The sequence below is a fragment of the Protobothrops mucrosquamatus genome, unplaced genomic scaffold, assembly GCF_001527695.2.
Source record: "Protobothrops mucrosquamatus isolate PMUCROS unplaced genomic scaffold, P.Mucros_1.0 scaffold153, whole genome shotgun sequence".
NCBI lineage: Eukaryota > Metazoa > Chordata > Lepidosauria > Squamata > Viperidae > Protobothrops > Protobothrops mucrosquamatus.
Window position 1 is genome coordinate 403,720 of NW_015386517.1, and position 17,417 is coordinate 421,136.

Sequence of the window (17,417 nt, forward strand, 5' to 3'; positions counted from 1 at the left end):
GGGACCTTGGAGGTCATCTAGTCCAACCCCCTGCTCAGGCAGAAAACCCTATACCATTTCGGACAAATGGCTGTCCAGTCTCTTCTTAAAAACTTCCAGTGTTGGAGCATTCACCGCTTCTGGAGGCAGGTTGTTCCACTGGTTAATTGTTCTAACTGTCAGGAAGTTTCTCCTTAGTTCTAGGTTGCTTCTCTCCTTGGTTAGTTTCCACCCGTTGCTTCCTGTCCTGCCTTCAGGCGCTTTGGAGAATAGCTTGACTCCCTCTTCTTTATGGCAACCCCTGAGATATTGGAACACTGCTATCATGTCCCCCCTCGTCCTTCTCTTCATTAAACTAGACATGCCCAATTCCAGCAGCCGTTCCTTATATGTTTTAGCCTCCAGTCCCCTAATCATCTTTGTTGCTCTTCTCTGTACTCTTTCTAGAGTCTCAACATCTTTTTTACATCATGGTGACCAAAACTGGATGCAGTATTCCAAGTGTGGCCTTACTAAGGCATTGTAAAGTGGTATTAAGACTTCACGTGATTTTGATTCTATTCCTCTGTTAATGCAGCCTAGCACTGTGTTGGCTTTTTTGGCTGCTGCTGCTGCACACTGCTGGCTCATATTTAAGTGATTGTCCACTAGGACTCCAAGATCCCTCTCACAGTTACTACTATTGAGCAAGGTACCCCCTATACTACACCTGTACATTTGGTTTTTCTTGTCTTACTTTTTTCACCATTGAATTTCATTTTGTTAATCAATTGATTTTTTTTCTCTTAGCAATCACAGATAGTTCTTCATGATCATCTGTCCCAAAAGTAGCCTTTCACGTTTTCAACAGTGCATCCATCACTACTGCAATTAAATCCATCCATCTTATACTGGATATCTTCCACTTCTCTTTCCTTCTGTCTTTCCAAACATTATACACCTTTCATGGGAGCTTTACATAACGTGTCCTAGTCATCTGAGTGAAATCATGGAAGCTCTGTCTCAGTGCCTGGATGTTGTAGGGGCCTGGATGGTGCACAAAAGGCTACCACCCAACCTAAGCAAGACTGAGTGTGTTTATGATTTTCATGATTCTGGGAACCTTCCATCTTTGGTCCTAAATGGGTAGGCACTGCTTCAGATATAACCAGTGTGCAATTTAGGGGTCCTCCTGGACTCTTGGCTTCTGCTTGAAAAGCAGGTGGCAGCCTTTGCACAGCTTTCGGTTGTGCACCAATTGTGCCATCCTGGTCAAGGTTACTTATGCCCACATATTCTCCTAACTGGACTACTGCAATGTGATGTACATGAGGCTGCCTTTGAAGTACATGCAGAAGCTGTAGCTGGTGAAGAATCCAGCAGTGTGGGCAGTTAAAAAGTGATAGTTATTTGATGCGTATGGGCTGCATTAGCTACCAGTGTTTCTAGGTGCAATTCAAGATACTGGCAGTCACCTTTAAAGACCTTCATGGTTTAGGATTGAGATGCTTATGGGACTGTCCTCCCTGGTTTCTTCCCATCTTACCTGATCCAGGAGTAGGGACATGCTCTGGGCTTCTTCTCTCTATCCCTGTGTCACATTGCTGAATCACTGATATCCCTCAACGAGGGAGTCATCACCTAAGAAGTGTAAACTGGCAGGGCCCAGAAGAGAGTCTTTTCTGCCATGGCATCAGCTTTCTGGAACATCATCCCTCCAGATATCAGATGGCCCCCCAACCATAAGGACATCAAATCTGGTTCTGTGCTCAAGCCTGGGGCCCTGAGTACATGACTAAGTCAGTTTCCTAGTTGTATTAATGGATGTTTTTACTATTTTTTCCTGGCTGCTGTGGGTTTCATTATTATTATTATTTTGTACATGTATACTGTATGTTTTTACTTATTAAACAATGATCATCACGATCAAAGTCTAGGCATAGGTTATCCTAATTTAATCTATATAAATAAAAATGTAAATATTCTTAAATCTCCGAAACTTCTTCACCGATTGCTTTGAAATTTTGACACAACGTTGCATTCGAATACGCGCGTGTTTTTATATACCTATATTATATAGATGTCACACCTGTGACAGGTAAAAACATGCTTTTTAAAAAAAACAGTGCCATCTGTTGGACGTAAAAGCAACATATGCTTTTACCAGACTGAGCCACAGCAACGCGTGGCCGGGGACAGCTAGTAAATAAATATAAAGGAAGAAGGAACTGTGAAATGGCAAGCAAGAATGTCTCTTTTTCTTTCTTAAATTTATGCTAGGTTTACACATCCCATTTTAAGTAGAGTAATTATCTGATTATAAAAATAAGACTTTAAATAAAAAAATATACCAACAAAAGCAACAGTCCTTGGGGAACTAAGCACATTTTCCTTGTTTTACATTACAGGTAGTCCTTGATTTCTTTTAGTGACCATTCAAAGTTACAACAGCATTGAAAAAAGTGATTTATGACCGTTTTTCACACCTACAACCATTGCAGCATCCCCCCTGGTCACGTGATCAAAATTCAGAGGCTTGGCCACTGGCTCATATTTATGACAGCTGCAGTGTCCTGGGATCACGTGATCCCCTTTTCTGACTTTCTAACAAGCAAAATCAATGGGGAGGCCAGATTCACTTAACAACCATGTGACTAACTAAACAGCTGCAGTGATTCACTTAACAACAATGGTAAGAAAGGTCGTAAAATGGGGCAAATTTTACTTAACAAATATCTCACTTAGCAACAGAAATTTTGGGCTCAGTTGTGGTTGTAATTCAAGTGCTACTTGTACAGGCTTTTATTTCTTCTGTGACTGTAGAAGCCCCATTTCTATTTTATGGGAAGGTAACATGAATATCTGACCAAGAACTTTCTCTGCCTCCCAACTTTATAAATTCTTGTATTTTGAAAAATTCACTGCAACAATCAAAATAATTCTAATTAAAGTAATTTTATTTCACAATTAATCGGCTAAACACAGTCCTAATGTTAAAGCAAGAAGCTAAACGTTAACCAACAATTGGAGCAATGCTTTAAAAGGCATTGAGCTCTGCCTCTGTTTTTCTTGGCTGTGTCCCCCTTCCCCTTTTATGTTATGCAAAAATAAAACAAATGTTTAGAGATTGAATCCCTATATCGAATGATTGCAACAATCTGCTGGTTAATGTTGGCTATTGACCCAAAGATATGCGTTGATAGAAACTATTCAAAACGTAATACGGTTGCATCAGGACATTACTTGATGGCACAATATTAGATTCTAGTATCATGGTAGACTTTGGACTTACTTTTTCATGAATAGAACATAACTTATAGCTGAGGAATTTAGGGCAATCAGACAATCAGCACCCTCTAATCAGGCTGAAATTTTGACCAAGCACACTACTTTTTTTGCATGAGCACAGAAGAAGTAGGAAAGCTTATTGGATGTCAGGTCTTAAGTTCCTTCCTGAAGGCCAGGAGGATCAAGGCCATACAGACCTTGAAGGTGGTACTATCCAATGATGGGTAACAAGTCAACATCTTTTCTGAAATTGGGGTCTTTGGAAAATATAACCTGCTATGGTTAATCTGAATTGGAAAAACAACTTTTGAAGTAAACGTCATTGAGTCTGCAGTGAAGGAGGAAGAATTTTGCCTGAGCTCATAACTGTAATATAAATTATGATTTAATATTCCACCTGAAATGGTCCATCGTGATAATTGATTTGGTGAATATTTACCTATATCCATCTAGTGACAGATAATCACTGTCTTTCCACATTCCCACACTTTTCAGCCAACTAATTTAGGTTACACTGAAATTACCTAATGCTTCATTGAGAACTAGATTGCATACAAACCTCCATTTCAACTGAAAACTTCTAATTGTTCAAACACTCAGAGCTGCCTTTTCATCATTTAGATCAGTGTTTCTCAACCTTGACAATTTTAAGGCATGTGGACTTCAACTCCCAGAATTCCACAGCCAGCATTGCTGGCTGTGGAATTCTGGGAGTTGAAGTCCACATGCCTTAAAATTGTCAAGGTTGAGAAACACTGATTTAGATGGATAAGGTTGGTCTAAATGTGCCTCATGTATCCAATCATCATTCTGAGAAATCAACTTGTAAAATACTGTATTGCAGATATAAGTAACTAACCATTCTAGTACTCAACTATTGATATTCCTTCTGTGTTGAAATTTCAATCTGTAAATTTACTTGCTCTTTTTGAATCATTTCCGGCCTTTAAAAGAGTCAAGATGACCTCAAACTTAGTCTCTTCTAAGATTGGCTCTTGAATTGTTAAAATGCATTTGATATTAATAGATATCTTTGTTCATTCAGTTATCCTCAGATGCTCATCGGTAAAATAATTATACTTTATTGCATGCCTACTCATTGTAAAGTTCATCTGAGGGTGCAAACTGGGAGAGGCAGATATGGATTTTTGACAAAGAATGGCATTTGTATCCATTGTTCATAACACAATGAATATATTATATTCATATGGGACTTATGACCACTTCCCAAAGAAGTCTGGTGTTATAATCAAACTTTAAATCAATACTCAAATGAGTTACTCGTTTAGACCTTTTTAGGCATATGAAAACCAAGATTCTAAGTCCCAAAGGTGCTTTTTCAAGACTCAACTGGACTTACTTTGATTTTCCTTGAAGATGTTTTGCTTCTCATTCAAGAAGCTTCTTCAGTTCAGAACTGAAAGTTCAATTGCCTCTTGAAAAAGCACCTTTGGAACAACTATGACTTGGGTTGACTGAGAATCTCCATAGAAAAGATTCTAAGTATATTCTGATGCAGGCTACCCAACCTGATTTCTTTAGCTGATCTGAATGAGCAGAAACAAATAAAACAAATTCTTCCTCATCCCAGTTTAATAAAGCAGAATTCTTAACTTAAATATGCAAACATGAGTTTTACAGTATGTGTAATTCTGCAATAATCATTGTTGTCTAGGCTAGGAGCTTTCCCCAGATTACTGGTCTACAAGTGCTATCTTCATCAACCGCATGGTCAATGGCTTGGGGTGGACAGGAGTTATAAGGTAACAGCTTCAGGAAAATGGTATTTCCCTCGCATATAGATCAGTTATTAATGCCGGGGTTTACACATTATGTTAACCACTAGGTGGCTTGTGGGTTTTTAATGTGTAGCATCATATGAGCCACAGTGGTTGGCAAAGTTTTATTAACATTTGTATGGATACACTGGGGTTTAAACCTGGTTAAACCCATGGCTTTCCATATTTATGGGCTAGGCCTATTTCTTTATTCAGAGACAGGATAGAATCTTCCAGTCATTTGGCAGAATCAAAAACAATGTATCAGAGTGCAAAAAAAAAAAAAACAGGCAAAGAGCATATCTGTACAAATATCAATCAAGTAAATTTTGTCTCATTACTTCCCCCCTCAAATACTATGTCCAAAATGTGTTTCTAAGGAGAAAGCTCACAAGCTGAATAACAAATTGCAGATCAAAGAACCTCTGGAGATACAAGTCTGCCATCCTCAGAATGGGTCATTCTCATTTGGTAGAATAACCCCACTTATGTTTACATCTAGTTAAAACCTGTTTGAAGACCTTCCTGTGGAGTCACTTTGGTGCTATGGAAGGTCCAGAAAGATTTTAACTTTCAATATTAGAATTCTCAAAATACAGGCAGTCCTCAACTTATGACCACAATGGAGCCCAAAATTTCTATTGCTGTGAGACAGTTGTTAAGTGAATGTTGCCTCGTTTTATGACATTTCTTGTTCACAATTGTTAAGTGAATCAATGCCGTTGTTAAGTTAGTAAGTGAACCTGGCTTCCCCATTGACTTTGCTTATCAGAAGGTCCCAAAAGGTGATCCCTGGGACACTGCAACTGTCATAAATATGAGTCAGTTGCCAAGCGCCTGAATTTAGATCACATGACCACGGGGCATGCTGCAACTGTCGTAAGTGTGAAAAACGGTCGTAAGTCACTTTATTCAGTACTGTTGTAACTTCGGTCACTAAATGAACTGTTGTAAGTCGAGGACTACCTGTACTTGTTTGCAGTAGAGGAAACATTTTACAAACCCTGCCTTATTAGGTTCAACTCAGGGTGTTTCAGCATCAAAGTAAATGAAGATGGCACCTTCCCCATCTTGTGTTTTGTCACGACAAAAGATTTAGTTGTTACATTTCTATTTGCGAGCTCCTTAAAGCAGAGGCTTCTTGCTCACAGACCCCACTGATAAGTCCCAACCAAAGAAAACAAGGATATAGAAGTGGATGCAAGACACTCAGGGCTTATAGAAGATCGTAAAACAAGCAGAACCAGCATGATGCTTCTTTCAGCAACAGTTACAGCAATGAGCCCAACCAGGGATTGACAGTAGGAACCACTGAACGGCCAGGAGTACATGTAGAGCAGGGGTCCTCAACCTTGGCCACTTTAAGACTTGTGGACTTCAACTCCCAGAATTCTGGGAGTTGAAGTCCACAAGTCTTAAAGTGGCCAAGGTTGAGGACCCCTGATGTAGAGGTCATCCTCAACTTACAAGCATTTGTTTAGGGACCATTTGACCATTTACAACTGCACTGAAAAAGTGACTCATGACCCCTTTTCACACTTGTTTGTTGCAGCATTCCCATGGTCGCATAATCAAAATTTGGACACTTGGCAGCTGGCATGTATTATGATGGTTGCAGTGTCCTAGGGTAATGTGTCACCTTCTGTGACCTTCTGAGAAGCAACAATGGGGAAGCCAGATTCACTTAACAACCACGCTATTAACAACTGCAGTGATTCGCTTTAAAACTGTGGCAAGAATGGTCATACAATAGGACAAAACTCACTTAACAACCGTCTTGCTTAGCTCAATTTGGGCTCAGTTGTGGTCATAGGTTGAAGACTATCTGTATGTGTCCAGATCCACTGCAACCCGATTGCTTTTAGGAAGAAACATAATGGCCACATCAAATTGTGCGGCTTTTCCCCTAAAATGCAGATAGACTTGACACCTGCCACGAGCGCCATTATCAAATCAGGTTCGTGCCCAGCACTTTCCTCTTGTTTGTATTATGAAGAAAAGAAAATGCTAACTAAATGCTTAAAGAAGCCTGTCTAAGTCAGAGGCCCCCAACCTTTTGGGCACCAGGGACCGGTTCCGTGGAGAAAGGTTTTTCCGTGGACCAGAGAGAGCGTGGTTTTGTCTGCTGCCTGCATCCCACAGATGGAGCTTTGCTGGCATGCCACAGCCCAGTACCAGTCCATGGACCGGGGGGGGGGGTTCGGGACCCCTGGTCTAAGTGACCCTGACTGATCATAAAAATCTGAGTAGGCTTCCACCTGCTTAATTAATTAATATCCTTATTCTCCAGAAACTGAAATTGATTTACACACAGATCTATTCTGTCTTCATTTATCCCCATAATAGACTGGTGGTCAGCAGCAGGATGGGATGGGTGTGTCTGACAGACAAAATGACAATGTTCATGAAGGAAGCTTGCTCCTTTTGTACTTGTGCTGTTGTACACCTGTGGAAAGGAATGGGGCTTCCACCTTGCTCATTTTACGCCCACTGATACTGTTGTCCTGGTACAGGTTAGGCTGAGATTGTGCCTGCTCTAAGTCAGCCAGTGAAATTCCTTAGTTAAGTGCACTCATATCTGGTCATCCCCTGTCCTGGCGCAACAACTTAGAGCATAAAGTACTGGCTTTCCTTACTGCTTAAAATGGGAGGCCACTAGGAAATCACTAGACTAGGTAATTTTTAAAAATGTACTGTGGTGCTGTAATAGGAAAAGGTATTATAATACCAAAACCTACGTTTGCCATTACAGTACTTTCTTCTGGGATATTGTCAGACAAAATTATATACAGGAATCCACACAAATCTCCAACAATTAAACTCAAAGGGGATTTTATTTTTAAGTGAAAGTAACTTTACCCTAGTGTTTTCAGGTGTGTGTGTGTGTGTGTGTGTGTGTGTGTGAGAGAGAGAGAGAGAGAGAGAGTCCATTTCCTGATGTATCTGCAAAACAAATTGTGCAATCAGATCCCCCAAGTGGGGAATTTTACGCAATCTGCTCCCGAAAAACTGAAGCCTGTCAGCTTTCAAATGATGCCCCAAAAGCATCAGTAAACAGCCTGTTTACTTCTAGGTAAAAGGTACCCAAGAGACAAACAAACCCTCTAAGAAGAACCAGCTTTCCTCACTAAGCTTTGCTTTTCTCACTCCGCTTTTTCACGAGGGGAATGATCGCTCCACCTACTCAGGAGGAGCAGGAGACGACGCGAACCGTCTGGGGAGGACGACGCCCCTCCTGGCTGGCTCACAGCAAAGGGGTGGTCCGGGACCTTCATGCGCGCGCGCGCCGAAGAAGTTAGTTCCTGCTAGGCTGGGTCCATCTCCTCCTCTTTCCCCTCCCCCGGCGGAAGGGGGGGCGCGGAGGGCGTCCCGGGTTGGCTGTCCGAGGGAACTCGCGCCCCGGGAGTGAGTGCAAAGTTTGCAGCCACGTGGGTAGCGCGCGGAAGGAGGAGGGTCCCGGGGGTTTTTGAACTCCTTCCTGACACCATCGGAGCCTCTTTTAGCGCCAGGACTGCAGTTGTCAGGCGAATCGCCATGCCTTCCGCGGAGATCCTCAGTGGGAAAACCGTTTCAGCGTAAGTCCCTTCTTTCCATCCTCTCGGTGCACAGATTTGGGGTTGGAGATTCACGCTGATATCTGTACTTTTTTTCTGCAAACAAAGGGGCAGCGGGGGACTTTCCTGATTCGGCAGGGCGGCAACACCGTAGGCATGTCATATGGTGTACCTGGGCTGTTATCTAGTACCGGTACATAGGTATGATGGAGAAGAATGTGCTTATCAGAACAATGAAATCTAAGAATCCTAAAGTTACAGTCCAGTCTAACGCAGTGTGATCTTTTTAATCTCTACTTAGGGGTAAATTCCATTGAATTGAATGAGCTGCTCTGAAGATGTTTTTCAAAAAAAAGGATGTGGGGATCAGCACTAGCTTGGAGTCCCTGCATTAACTCCACTTTATCAGAGACAAGTTGGGTTGTGTTTTGCTCATCCAACAGCTGACCTGTTCACAATTTTATTTTGTGGATGATTGTCTCAAAGGCAGTCATTTGAACAGTTGAAGTTAGTTGGGAAGAACAGTTAGTTGGGAGGAAGCTCAACTAGTCATATTGACTTTTTGTGCATATCAAGCCACTGTTTGCTTAATTATGGCCTGCTGAATAACTGTTAGAGTTGTCACAGTGCTCTATACCAGAACCAAACCACATTATGGCTTACAATAATGAGTGAACCCAACCAAAATCACCTCTGAGAAAATGTGGATCAGAATTGGCTTCTCTTCCTACTGAGGCATACACTTATGGCACAGGAACATGAAAAGTTGTTTTCCCCACCTTAATCATTTCTAGCCTAGTATTACCTTCTCTATCTTAATAAATTTGATTTGTTCACTCTCGGACTCTAGAATGCTTTAGAGGGCTCTTTTTTCTCACCTGCTCTTTGCAAACAGAATCATGCTGGATCTTTTATGTACAAAATTTGAGAAGGCTGAGTATTAAGATAAGATAAGATAACCTTTATTGTCATTTTTTTACTGTGGGCACAACGGCACACATCAAAAATGAAATTTAGTTGCCCGCTCTCAAAGTGAAACACATACATGACACACACCTAAACATACTATGAACAACATATGTATAGACCCACACCCCTACATATACATAGCAAATAAATATTAAATACTTAATATTAGAGCAGATACACGTGCCCACTTATCTATGAAGTTTGTTAGAGGATGTAGTTGTCTCACATAGTTGGCTGTGTTCTCACTGAACACTGACCCATAAACTAGGCAATCACATTTAAGTGATGTGTGTTTGGAATTAATGATTCAGTGTATTGTCATTTTATAAAATTATGTGTGGGGGGAGGGGGTGTCATGCATTACTCTAGAACATGGGCTGTCAAAATCACAATATGTAGCTTTCATTATACAAGGGACTTCTCTAAGGATTCCTCCTTTTTTCCCCTCTGTAAAAATGCCCTAGAAAGAAGCATAACCCAAGCAGTATTGAAATCACAAGGTGATTTGCTCCTCCTTTCTCCCCTGAGGGTAAAACTATACCTCCTAACCACAGCAAAGGAGACAGGATTTCAACAGGCATTTGAATCTTGGTATTTGGGACAACTGCATCCAGTTTGTATAAAAGGCACACCATCTCTAATAAAAAAAGGGGTGGGGTGAAAGTGTCACTGGGATTAAAGGAAAAACTGGTAATAAATCATGCGTAGATTTGCATATAACTTATTAGAGTTCTAATAAAAAAAGCATGTTTTTTATTTGTGTGTGTGTGTGCATTGTGGCCGGTGCCTTCTTAGAAGAGTTGTTTCCTTCTGTTTGGGAGCTGAGGTGGTTTCTTCCAGGGAGGTAGGACTTGTCATGGGCAGTGATTGGTTGTGCAAAAAGGCTTCATACAAAATTACAGCACAGTATTTTAGTATTAAATTATCCCTAAAACCAGAAAGATTTGCACAGAAGATATGAATTGACAGATGACCTGACAAGTAGTGGAAACAGGCCTGTTTTTTTTTCCCTCTCACCAATCCTGTACCTTTAATGGTTAGGCAGTTAGCCATTGCCTACTCTCTGACTCCAAATTGTGATTCTGCCCCTCCTCTGTTTCTTGGAACAGAGCTTCTAATTATTGTGCAAGTTTGTTCTATTATACTGCATACGTTGGGAGGCTGCTTGCATAAGCAGCTTATGGCAGTTAACCTATATACAGTAGGTATTGCTATGGTGCTAAACTGCCAGGTTCACAGAATTTTGATCCTTTCCTATCATGATATAGTGTAATTGCCAGAAAAAAATAAATTTTGTTTGCAGAACAAGACCCATTTTTTAAAAAGAAGACTGCAGCTGTCCAAGTTGAATGTCAAGGATATACAGCTTATTTCATCTGGGTGCTACACTTGACCTTTGAATAACAAAATGAATATACTTGGGAGTAGATGTCACATTGTAGGTGGCAATTCTTAGTTGATCTCAAAAAAGCTAAACTAAACAAGTTAGTGTTTAGGTGGGAGAGCGCCAGCAAATCCCAGGACTATGGGCTGGACTGGAAGTTGGAAAATCATCTGGAAGATGGTAGTGGCAACCTGCTTTCTTTCCAGGAAACAAATGGGCATATGATGGAAATCAGGGTAGAGTATATGCTATATCCATGCAGGTTGTTTTGTTTTTGTGCCTTCAAGTCAGTATTGATTCCTGTATGATTGCCTGAACAAGTCCATGCAGGGTTCCTGGCAAGATTTTTCAGAAATAGTTTGCCATTGCCTCCTTCCTAGGGCTGAGAGAGGGGACTGGCTCAAGGTCACCCAGCTGGCCTGATGACTAAGGCAGGACTAGTTCGTTCAGGTTCCTACCTCAGTTTTTCATTACAGAGACTGGCTCTCAGATATGTATACAAATAAACTGGATTTTTAAGAGTATGTTTACTGTACTCTGTCAAAATGTCTCAATACCACATTTCTAAATAAAGCTATGGATTGTAAGTGTAACATTTTTTATTTTTTTCAAAAAGCAAATGGAGGCCTTTCCAGCCCAGATCAATTCCCATAAAGATGGTGCTTAACTTCTAGATAAATGTCATCTAATCATGATCATTAAGATAGGCCTCCATATGTGCTATCATATTTATGGGTGCCATTTTGAGGATACACCCACCAACTTTGGACTAAGTTTTAAAACTGTGGCAAGGAGGGACCTATTGAGTTTTTTTTCTGAAGCATATCTTTGATTTGCTATCTTTCTTTATTGCTTATTAACTCAGAGTTCTATGATTGATTAACATTTTATATCTTGATCCTGAAATTATACATCTGACACAAAATGTTTGCTGTCTTTTGAAATCCATTCATTGTTTTAATGCAGAGGTAGGGAATCTTTAGTTCTTTATGTGGTGTTGAACTCCACGTTTATTGTCTGTGTTGGCTTGGGCCAAGAGAATTCGGACCAGCAGCATCAGGAAAGCTACAAATTTCAGATCTCTGCTTTTAAAATCATCTGTATAGATGTCAGGTTGGCAAAGGTTTCAGTTTTGTTTTGAATAAATCACACTAAGAAACATATCAAGGGAAGTTTCTTTATCACTCCAGGCAGCACATTTTCTGCACACAAACAGAAATAATGTTAAGAAAACCGATTCTGCTACTTTGGGGCTGCTTTTGATTTTGATCAGGATTACCGAGTTTTCGGGGGGGGGGGTTCTTACCTTACAGAAGAAGGATATGGTCTACAATTTTCCACAAGTGGGAAAGATCTATAAAGTTATTTCAGTATAATCTAAAATGGAATCATCTTTATAATGTAAGATCTAGGTTCCAATGTGATGCTCTTCAGTGCGTTTGTTTGTTTGTTTTCCATCTTTATTATTTTTTACAAATAATTCATGCTCAATGATCTTTCCTTTTTTTCACTTGGCTCCTTTGTAGATTCATTTATTCATTCAAAACTGGAAAGTAACATGCCACAGACATGCAGCCCCATGCATACTGTCAGATATTTTTTTTAGAAAACAAAAGATGATGGGTTGAGGGAAGTTCAGTACTTTGTTTAGAAGTGCACTTGCCTTTTCACTGAAAAAACAAAGGTAAATTAAGCTAATAAAGAACATTCTCAAAGACCAGAAAAAATGTGCATTATGCCTTCTGGTACAGTGGGTGACTCCAGTCAGGTTGCCAATAACATACTCTCAGCATTCCAGATATGCTCACAATCCTATAAATTGGGATTCTGATGTTGGTTTTCCCACATTTGCTTGGTTAGGAATCAACTATAGGAATTGTTTCCCAGTAATAGATTACTGGCAAAATAAGACTGAGTCCACCTATTGTGCTAAACCATAATTTTTTTGTGATTTATTAAATAATATATTGGGCTAGAGTCACACACCCCACCAAGCCTTAAATTATTCTTTGCAATACTTCAGTTAGGCCAGATCAGTCCATAATCAGCTGAATAATATGACACCAATAGTTTGTTGCCTTACTTGTTTGAGTGGGCTTTTATAGATCAAACGTACTCAATAGAACTTTTATATTGTCCCATGCTGCAAAGAAGAGTGAGCAGTAAATCATTGATAAAGTGAAGACATGCAGCTGTATTTAGTCTGTTGCAAGAAATGACTGGTTGCACCCCATATTGAAGCTGTTTTATTATGACAAACTTTTCTGAACTGTCCATGTTGCCAGGCTACAATTTAGTAGCTTTTTTTAAAGCTTCCAAATTGCATTGATTTGGGAGTTGAACCTAAAAAAGGAAGTGGGGGAACAGAGATAAATATTCTCCTTCTTTTAAGCCCCAAGGGGGTGTCTGAAGAACAACAGAATTGGGGAAGTTACTGTGTGAGGTTGTTTCAGACAGATTTCATGAAGGGAGGGATCTAGATATATCTCTTCTTCCCAAGCTTTTTAGGGGAGGATATCACGAGTTTAGAACTCATAAGGCTCATGTGCAACTGATTAAACAGCCCTTATGTATGACTAGGCTATCTGTGAAGTTTTAAGGAAAAGTTTCTGTTCTTACACATTGTGTGGAATTTTCCTTTCTAGCTGAATTGGCACATGAAGCAGCTACATGAATCTCTTCTCTTAATGACCTTTGGAATTGAAAGCTGTTGCAAACATTTAACATGGCCCATATTAGAAAAAAACAAAAGCTATTGTGGAATAGTGGTTCTTGGGTCTTGGGATGAGTGGAGAGCAAATCCTTTCTCAGCCCTAGGACTCACTGGGCAATCTACAAGCAGCATTGTCTTAAATCTCAGATTGTGCTAAATCATGATTTGTTTAGCCACTGGTTTTTGAATAAGCCACATTTGGCTGCATTCCTGCATACTTTAACATAAAAATGTATCTAAGTTGTTCTTTATTATAGAAAACTAAACAATCCAATGATTGTTGGGTCTTTGTTTGCGAGATTTTTCCTTACCTAAATAGAGAAACAGAATGACCATGGGTGGGCAAAAAGCAGTGAGAGTGGGAAGGACTTCTGACTTCCTGCCAGCTTTTCCAGTGATGTTGACTGTAGGAAGCTGGCAGAAAGCTCTGGAAATTACAAACATGTGATTGCAGCAATGTAGCAACACTTGAAGCAACCCCAAATTTGCTGTAGGTCCCAAATTTGGGACACTTTTCTGTAAGTTACCCCATTTAAGGTATGTTGATTCAAAAATTGTTGCCCATTTTGTCCAGTTGAAGATTGCAATCAAACAGGACAATAGTAGTAGTAGATAGATTGCAAGACAGTATATAGTAACCTAAACCCAGTCCCCACCAGGCTCCTGATCCCAGTTAGATTTTCTTTCTTTTTTACGTTAAGAAGTGAATCTGGTATTATTAGTGCCAGCCAACCTCTATTTTCAAGAACTCTTACAGGCACCATAGGTTTTTTGGGACATGAAAATGATAAGTGGCTGTAAGCATTGCTTAGATGGGATGGGAGCCTATCTGCCCAGGAAACAGACAAAGATAACCAGAATCAGGAGGGGGATCTGGAGAGTATGGCCCCTAACATTGTGATGATTTCTCACTTTTAACTTCTTAGATGCCTCAGGAAAGCCATTTTTTGTACCTGCAAGATCCTCAGCAATTATTTGGAAGAGGATCAAAATTCTAAAAGTGTCCAGTGGTCAGAAAGTTTGGGGTTCCCTATCATTAATCATATTGGCTGGGTTTCTAAGCAATTTGCTAAACTGAAAATAAACTATTGTGGCTTACTGTGATGTGTGAATCCTGTCACTGAACTCGTTAACATTCTTGTAAGATGAAAAGACTAATTGCAGTGTAATAATTAAATTATTTAAATTAGGAGTTTAAGATGTAATAAACCCACTGGGCAAAATGGCTTTAACTACATTTATTTCATTGTGAATCTGGGTTTCTTAAACTAAAGTCTACATATTTAAATAACAAAACAGTTATTTTACTTGCCACTTACAGGAATTCTGTGGCAAACATCTCATATCCCTTTCTGTTCATTTGGGAACATAAATTACAGGTGCTAAATTAATTTGCTTCATTTGCAAATTAATTTCATCAGACCTTTTTATACCCAGCTTAGGACTGCATTTTTAAATCACTTTACATTTATTAAGCAGAATGCAGCAATAGAAATTTTGCTACCTAGTACAATATGAAAAAAAAATTTGGATGACAAAAAATATTTTATGATCTACAGTACAGGTAGTCCTCAATTTATGACCACGAGGGAGCTCAAAATTTCTGTTGCTAAGCGAGACATTTGTTAAGTGAGTTTTGCCCCTCTTTATAATCTTTCTTGCCACAGCTGTTAAGTTAATCACTGCAGTTGTTAAATTAGTAACATGGTCGTTAAGGGAATCTGGCTTCCCCATTGACTTTGCTTGTCAGAAGGTCACAAAAAGTGATCACATGATCCCAGGACGCTGCAACTGTCATAAATATAAACCAGTTGCCAAGCATCCAAATTTTGATCACATGATTATGGAGATCCAGCAGTGGTCATAAGTATGAAAAATGGTCATAAGTCACTTTTTTCAGTGCCATTGTAACTTTGAACAGTCACTAAATGAACTGTTGTAAGTCGAGGACTACCGGTGTTAGAAATAGCTGGGAATTAACTCTCAACAAGCTGAAGTGGATGTCATGGAATTCACGGAGTGGGATTTGGTGAAATATTAACTTATAGATGTCCATACCAACTCAGCTCTTTTATCCAGTGGAAATTACTAAATCTATTTGATCAGCAAGAGTCGAAACTGGTTTGATGACACATAATCAATAAACTAAATATTGTGAAATTAAAGCTAACAGAGATGTTAACTTCTTACAGGGCTATCTCAAATGTTACCGTGAAAAACAAGTATTTGTAACATTAGAAAAAATTTATGGAGATCGTGGATTTTGGTTCATCCCAAATCACCCCCTTTGTTTGTTGATATGGCTTTTTCCCCCTCTGACCTCTATTCCTGGTTTATTTTACTTATGTATTTTTTTACCCTGTGACTTAATCTGTAGTTTCATTAGTGAAAAGCAAGAGAAAATGCCACAGCATCATTATAGGCATTATGGGAGATTAGAAGGATGACTGGCATTATTTCAGATGCATGCTAGCTTGGCAGGTCTTTGTAAATACGGTTCTTCTTTTGTGTCTGCAATTAAGCTGCTTCCTTCATTGTTTCATTGTTTCAAGTCTCTGAAGCTTTTGGACTCAGGATGCAGTTTTATGAATGCAGAGTTGATTTATTTTTGTACCTGTGTAAAATCTGACACAGGCCCTGCATAAGCAGCATCAAATACTTAAAACCTCTTTCTTCAATCCCTGTTAGTAACATTTTATGATGCATAGAAAGTTGCCTTCTCAGATCTTGACAACTATTTAATCAAATAGTAACTGGCTTCATGTGTTGCATTACTTCAAATTGGAGGGTGTGTGTGTGTGATATTATAAGCTTTGTTGCAGCCCTTGTATTTTACAAAACATGGTTTATGATTTTGCATCACAAATAAAGTCAGTTAATTCTAGCTCAGGAATAAATAATGATTAAGCAGAACCTGGCTTAACGCAACATATGTAGCAGATAATTATTAAGTTCTACTGGTCTTTCAAACAACGTTAAGAAAAAATGTTATTTGCAGTTGCACTCTGGGTTCACCAGATGGCACTGAAAAGTGATGATTATTAGTTTTATTAGAGGAGAGTATATGGTAGTAAATGATGTACAGTAGCAACTGGTTTGTCAGTTTCATTTTCTTCTTCAATTTGACTTTTCTCTAAACCAGACCTGGGCATTTTACAGTCCCTGGGCCACATCCAGCCCTTTGTCTATCCTGTCCAGCCTGTGGGAGGGCAATCAGAAATTAGAAATCAAATGTAAATAAGACATAATATGTATTCTTACCAGTAGCAGTTAATCAAAACCATATAATTTACTACTTTTTATAAAGCAATAAAATTAATATTGAGCAGAATTAAGTTCAGCCAATTGGTTTGGCCCTCTACAATCCCAGTTTCTCATGTGCCTACTTGGGCAAAACAATTGTCACCCGTGCTCTAAACTAAATATTTTCCACCTAATTATTAAACATAAGAAATACTGTTGCATAATATTTTGTACAAGAAAAATATTGATGGCTGGAGTTTGAAACCAGGCCTGTAAGACATAGACTCAAATCCCAGTTGTTAAAACTCCTTTGGATCTGTGATCTACCTCATAGGATTTTATGTAACTTTGCAAAATCAACAGACATATATTGTAAATAATAAATAGCAATAGTAACATTTTGTTGATCTTTCTTTTGAAACTGTCTCAGATCCAGGTCATACATTGTTCCTGAGGGGTCCTTGGTGCTCTCTGATCTTGGTTGTTTTCTTGCAGATGTTTCATTATCCAAACTAGGCAACATCATCAGT

The 17,417-nt window shown here is 39.3% G+C and overlaps 1 protein-coding gene across 1 annotated transcript in view; it reads left to right on the forward strand.

The window, feature by feature from the left end:
* Positions 1–8,427: 8,427 nt before the first annotated feature.
* The window catches only part of MTHFD1 (methylenetetrahydrofolate dehydrogenase, cyclohydrolase and formyltetrahydrofolate synthetase 1), a 60,712-nt gene continuing 51,722 nt past the window's right edge, over positions 8,428–17,417 (forward strand). Inside the window, exon 1 of the mRNA XM_015813325.1 lies at positions 8,428–8,599. Coding sequence (XP_015668811.1) covers positions 8,559–8,599 — 41 coding nt within the window. The 5' untranslated portion in view covers positions 8,428–8,558. The remainder of the gene's footprint in view (positions 8,600–17,417) is intronic.